The sequence below is a fragment of the Diadema setosum genome, chromosome 1 (genome assembly GCF_964275005.1).
Source record: "Diadema setosum chromosome 1, eeDiaSeto1, whole genome shotgun sequence".
In the NCBI taxonomy this organism is placed as follows: Eukaryota; Metazoa; Echinodermata; class Echinoidea; order Diadematoida; family Diadematidae; genus Diadema; species Diadema setosum.
Genome location: NC_092685.1, coordinates 131,268 through 138,293, shown reverse-complemented (window position 1 = coordinate 138,293; position 7,026 = coordinate 131,268). Strand labels below are relative to the sequence as shown.

At 38.4% G+C, this 7,026-nt stretch overlaps 1 protein-coding gene across 1 annotated transcript; it reads left to right on the top strand.

Moving 5' to 3' along the window:
- Positions 1 to 471: 471 nt before the first annotated feature.
- On the top strand, positions 472 to 5,549 carry LOC140232590 (isthmin-1-like). The gene is made up of 5 exons (XM_072312691.1): positions 472 to 576; positions 1,074 to 1,794; positions 2,825 to 2,977; positions 3,940 to 4,083; positions 5,047 to 5,549. The coding sequence occupies exons 1-5, from the start codon at positions 472 to 474 to the stop codon at positions 5,547 to 5,549; spliced, it is 1,626 nt and encodes a 541-aa protein (XP_072168792.1).
- Positions 5,550 to 7,026: the final 1,477 nt, after the last annotated feature.

Genomic DNA, 7,026 nt, shown 5'->3' with positions numbered 1-7,026 from the left:
AGGTCAGGAGGTGTAATGTTACAGACTTCCTAGCTCAGCGAAACCCCGCGTCAAGACGTAAGAGGCATGTGAAGGGCAGGCTTTGCAAACTAAATCTTGTCCTCGTTTATCAACTGTATTGAATTCAGCCTTCTTTCCCGCACTTGGATCTCAAGGAGCTTTAATTTTACCGTTGCCAGACCAGTGAGAGAGCAACATTTTTCTCCTCCCATCAGCTATCGAAGACACCATCACACTCTGCTTCCATCAGCAGTCGAAACAAGGGTCATTCTTCTTTCCCGAAAGAAAATGAGTACACTCTGCCTCCGTCAGTTACTAGATAATTGCGCCCCTCTGCTGGCATCGAAGCAACTGTAAGCCTTATTCTGCCTCTGCAACGTATCAAGGGAATACATTTTCCCTTGATCTTTATCGAAAACCACGGGAAATCTGTTCCTCCACGACCAGTCGAGAGATGTGTGCTTGGTGATAATGGCCATAACTTTTCCCTCGTCAGCCTGGCACTACCTGCTCTTCCTGGCTGTCTTCACCCTGAGCTTCTGGCTGATCACGCCGGGACTCCTCGCCACGATACAGGTGACTTCTGTTAAACATCAATGAAATTGAGTGTTTTGTGTTCCTTTTCCGAACGAATAATGTCAAAACATCTGCATCTCGATGTCTGCATAGAAAATTTCATGAAATTTGTATATTATTATGTGTGATTATTATTGATAAAAAGAATTGTAAATGATGCCATGCGGAGAATAAATCAAATCAAATCAAATCAAATCAATCAAAACGGTTCTGACAGTTTAGACTATCAATTGAGGGTTTGGTCAAGATGGTATTGCTTATAAAAATGCTCAATTAGCGTGGCTGTCACACTGTGTGCAGAAAAACTGATATCTATGGATACGATGTATTTCAGAGTCTTGTCGAACCGTGGCTTTATCTACGAAGTCACGACTGCAAAGTAATTTCCTACTTATTACTATTTATTCAAACCTAGTGAATTGTGAATTAAAGCAACCGCAGTATACCTTTGCAAAGAAAATATGATGACTGAACACATTTTACGTACTTTCTATTAGATACACCAAGGGCGGAGGGATCTTGTGATTGACTCACAAGGATTGGATGAAGTCACAGTGCCAAGCCAACAATTTGTAAGCAGCAACGTCCAAACTCAGGAAAATGTCAATAGCAAGGTCAGAACTTACATCGGACAGAAGTCACGGATCAGACTATTACCCAAGGAGAAAACAAAATCTTCTTCCTTAATCTTGAATAAGGTAATAAGCACACCAAGAAATCTTCAGAGTAATGTCAGAGACGTGCCTACTACCATGCCCAAAACTGGTTCCGCTGCGTCAACGGAGGGAAAAGTGGCTGTGACAATCAGCACTGTCTTCCGGGAAGAAATTGACGGTTCAGTGGACGCCACTTCACACTCAGAGAATGGAGACATGTCAATCGATTTAGAGGATTATTACACTTATGATTATGATGATTACCTAGAAAATGACGAATATGAGAAGTTTCCTGACAAGGTAAAAGAGCCAAGGAGTAGAAAGGATGCTGCTAGTATACGAACTGGCGAGTGGCGATCAATGGAGCAACTTGCTGAGATAGCCACGAATTCGAACCCGAGTCTGGGATTTGTTAACCTAATCACTCCCAATCCAAACTTGGACATCACAATAGAAGTGGTTGTGAATGGGGAAGGGAACGAGGAAGAAGATAACCAGCACCTGTATGAAAGTAAACCATCTACACCGTCTCAACCATCAACTCGTCCAGCGAATGGTTATGGTAAGAAAAGGGGAAAATAAAAAGCCTGGAAATAGAAAAAAAAATGAAAACAAGAAATCATACAATATATTAAATAGTTTTGAATAGCTTTACAGGGCCGGCGGAGCGTTTTCAAAAGGGGGGGGGGGGCACTTCCGGGTTTCATGAACTAACGAGCAAAAAAAAAAGTCCTCGTCCTCAGCTCATCTCTCCCCTTCCACTTCCGGGTTTCTTCAGGCGACAAGCAAAAAAAAAAAATAAAAAAATAATAATAAATACAAATATTCCCTTGTATGGTGCACAAAAAGTGGAGGGGGGGGGGGTGGGGCGGGCGCCCCCCCCCCCCCCTTGCCACCCCCCCGGTTCCGCCGGCCATGCTTTGAGTTCTATCTTAGTTGTCGGTTACTTTGCATGTTGCTTCATGGGCTGCAGCATTAAAGGGTAGAATCACATCACATATAACTGGCATTTGGTAATGCCAGCATTTACTTTTGACGGGGTCATCGCTCTCGTACTCATAGGCAGCAATATGTGAAGAAATTACGATAATAAATGTTTCATAGGTTTCACTACATAGTTTCCCGATGGAAACAGGCAGTTCTGATCTCATATGGTTATAGAGAACGGAAACACGCCTGGGTCATCAGTCGGAAATATGTTTTTTTTTTTTGTCAAAAAAAAAAAAAAAACTCAGTCAAAGACAATTAAGTGTTAGCTGCGCTGTAATGAACATGTTAACATCTCCGACAAAGAATCCCTTCATTTTTGTTTTATATATTTCAAAGCGAAATACATATGGATAAGTTATCGATGGACGACAGACATCTGAATGACTAAAGAGAACTACTGTTTCCTTTTAAGACCTGATGTTTCATTTTCTGTAGTATGTCAGAGTGATTAAAAAAGTAAAAGGGGGAAAATGTCATCCAGGGAAAGGTTTCGAAATATGATTCCAGAAGATATTGAAGAGGATGAGGTAATTTTCTTTTCTTTTTTTTTTAGTACCTCAGGAATTTCCCATCAATAAACATTTTTTTTCCTTTGTCGATAGATGGGGACTTGACAGGTAGGAAAATTGACGAGTGGAGCGATTGGTCTTCATGTTCGGCATCGTGTGGGCAAGGAAAAAAGGAGCGACATAGGACATGCGGGACGCACTGTGTTGACACCGAAATTCGGCAATGTAATGATCTTCCGTGTTCAGGTATGAGCTTATATCAGTTGTAGTTACGATATCATTGACCAATCATTGGACACACACACACACACACACACACACACACACACATATATATATATATATATATATATATATATATATATATATAATGTGTGTGTGTGTGTGTGTGTGTGTGTGTGTGCCCGCACAGAAAGGGTATGTGTGAGTCAATGACATAATTACCTCAGCTAATTCACATTTGGAGTTGCGACCAATGTTGCTCGTCAATAGAAACATAATTATGAATCTCTAAAGGCCATATTAACCATAGAACCAAGGTGAGCAGGTTGTTCAATGGTTCTATATATTCAAGTGTTTTCACCGAGTAAGTTTAAGTGTACAGTTCTGGTTGAGGTGAGGATTTAGCTTTTAACGTTTTGCGAGATATTCAGAAACCACTCTATGAGATGTCACAAAGCATGCAATTCTAAGGGGTATCAAAAGTTTATTCGATGAAAATCGGTTTTGAAATGGCTGAGATATCCAAAAACAAGGTGAAACAAAGAGATCCTAATAAAAGGCGTGGCCTGTCGCCTTTTATTATTATCACTTTTTTAGATATCTCAGCCATTTGAAAACCAATTTTCATCAAATAAACGTTGAATCCTTCTTGAAATTACATGCTCTTTCATATTTCATAAGAGGTTTCTCATTATCTCACTTAGGAATGTTAAAAACATGAATCTCCACCTCAACCAGTACTGTACAGTCCCTTTAACAAAGAGAATGTTATCGAATCACGTACAGCATCCAAATGTTTTTCCATCTAAAGTGAATTCAGTGCTCAGAATGTATTCAAGGCGATAAAGACTAAGAGTGTTTTATTCTAAGAAAGGAATGTCTGTAAATGACAAGTCTCAACGCCAAGGAGGAGTAAAATGATAATGAGAAGACTGATATATTTTACAAAGATTTGTTCTTAAAACAATTATTGTTTCCAACTGCAGACTCGTCCATATTCGTGAACAGCAATGTCGATTTCAGTATGTCTGTGACAACCGCGCCATCCGACATAATCTTTGACATCGACCATGGTTTCACAATTGATGTCGTGGACGATATGAGCGGCGTAATCGACAACACTGACATCGGTACTTTATTGAACCTATTTAATAGGCGATATTTGTTTTCCTTCAATTTGATTATGTTGTTTGACACCTCTATGTAGCCGTTTTGGATTAATTATTTTTGCTGCTTTCTGGTTTACATCACATTGGTGGTATTTTTATTCAGTCTCAAAGATGTTCCCCTCGTTTTACCCTCTCAAAAGAAATCGATTTATCTTGTCATCAAGGGATTCAGAAGTTTCTAACATATATGTTGTTATTTATGACTTAACCGTGCTAACAAAGCAGTTTGTTAGAAATGAGCTGAAATTGGAAAACAAGGTTCAGATGGTTTTTGTATATATCATGTCTAACCAGTAACTTACACACAAAGTTTCAGAAAGCATTAGAAATAGATTTGTTTCATTGTTTATCAGTATAAAATGTTGTGTTATTGGGAGGGGGATAGTATGATATGATTTTGATTTTTTTATTGCAATTCGGCAGTTGGCAGAGAGAATTTTTTATTAGCACCTATTTTGTGTTGAGGTTAACTTTACCACATTAGGTGAAAGTGGTTTGTAGAGTGCGATCCAGAAACAAACAGTAACACATAATTAACAGTGTCATCAATAAACTCATATTTACCAGTCCTTTGCCCAATATCAAGAAATTGTTAGTAAATGATTCAAAGATTCAAAAATTTTCTTCATACTTTGTAGATGTTCGCCAAGCGTTTGAAACAAAAAAAAAAATAAAATCTAAATCAATGATTACAACTTTCATCATTTTTATAGACCATGGTTTCAGGGTTAAAAAAAGAAAAGAAAAAGGTTTTACCATTCATCATTACATGCAGTAGAAGTACATGTGTTACAATCTTTGTCTGCTGGGAGTTCAGTTTTCATAGGTAGCATACTCAGCTGGTCATAACGGAGTGGTTCATGCTGTTAAGTTTTATTTAAGGGGTATTTACGAGGTATATCATTCCCATGTCTAATGCCATAGATCGCTGTAAGGAATGGATGGAGTGCCGCAGCGAGAAGCTAGTCTCCTACCTCAAACGCCTGGAAAACCTCCCAAGTTGTCCCTGTCTTTACCCGGCTGCACTCACTGTCAATAGCCCGATCATCGATAGGCATTTTCGGAGCTACTTCCGCTGGGTGGTCGTTGACCTGGAGACTTCTTGGCTGAGACTTAGCACTTTCAAGCCGACGGCAGTGGTCTGTATCCAGTCAGAACACAGTTCTTTGTTGGCATCGCAGCAGTGTTGCTATGACAGAAACCAACGACTTATAACCCGCGGGCAAGGGGCAGGTACCCCACAGCTCATAAGTGCCAAGATTTCTCGAGAATTGAACTATAAAATTGACGTTCTGCCATGGATCATATGCAAAGGTGATTGGACGAAATACAATCTTGTTAGACCACCTAACAATGGCCGTCATTGCATGGAAAACCCTGATAATGAAACTTATCACATTCAGGTTGAAGAAGCCCGAGACTTTTGAAGACTTGATAAACATGATAAACAAATTATGCACCATCCCCTTCCCCTTGACATGTAAGAAATCAACCTCATGTAAAAAAGTAGATCCATGTCTGCGTTGCTTGTGTATGCGTTGTGAGTTGAGAATTGATGTACAAAGAACTGTAAAATTTATAATCGATGATAAACAATGTATAGGAAAATTTTTATTTATGAATTGAGTCGAGTTAGTTCACATCTTGAATGTCACAATGATGTTCCATGCCCATTCCCAATATGTTATTCATGGAAGGCAACTGTATCACATTAAATCCCCTCCCTTTCTCCTTCTATAGGTATATACACTGTAATTATAGATGTGAACTCAAATAACATTGACCAGGGTCATTTTGTGTGCGTGTGCGTGTGTGTGTGTGTGATTAATTTCGTTTATTGTTATGTCAAAGCTATTTTACTCCGTTCAACAGTTAATCATGAAAGGATCTTGTCAAATGGATATTGCAAACCGAAAATCTATTCAGATCTTAAAATATCTGTCTATACAGTTTTTGTGAATAAAAAAATATCATGTAATTTGAAACAAAGAATTGGAGATAAAAAGGCAGTAGTTGGAAAATGTATGACAACATCTCATTTTATGAATGGTTAATGCCCATCCACTTTGCTCAGAGCCATGATATTGAAATTTGGGATGAGACAGGTATCGACGAGGGGTAAAGCGTCAGGATCAGGATTGACGGACAATAACATGATGATGCTAACTTGTTAAAGATAGCTTGAAAAAAACAAAAACAACATGACACTAAACTTTCTCCCTAGCAACATGTCCGACCGTGTCCCCTAAAAGTATCGAAACGGTACGTATATATGTATGTACGTATATATATATATATATATATATATATGTGCGTGTGTGTGTGTGTGTGTGGGTGTGTGTGTGTGTGTGTTGCTTATCCTGTGTATGAGTGTTTTTAATCTGATTGATCGAGAGTTCCCGATACATTATGTCTTTTTTTTAAATTTAAAGTCGGCATTTTACCTTCCAATGTGTTTATTCATCTCTTCTACAATGTAGAGGATAGAAACACCATAATATACAGAAAAATATCGAGTTCTCAATTAGCGGTCATACTTTTTATTGTCAGTAACAACAAATGCATCTCTGTATAATTCTTCATTTTGGTTTTACTTATGTTTTGTGTGGTATTAGATTGCAACTTGTAAGGCGTCAGTTATGATATCGATAAGGCAACTTGAAGGTATCCCCAGCGATGTCAAGTCTTTATTGCACTAATATCTTTGTGTTCAAGAGAAAGAGGATATCATAACAAACTTCATAACTGCTTACACATCCCAACCTTAGAGACACATTATCATAGTAATTCTAAAGAAGAAAACAAATTTTGTTCACGAATTATTTACAAGTGATAATTCACCCAGACGAACACAATTTTATGAACAAATACGCAGTGACTCTTTTACTTTCATGGGTTTTTCTC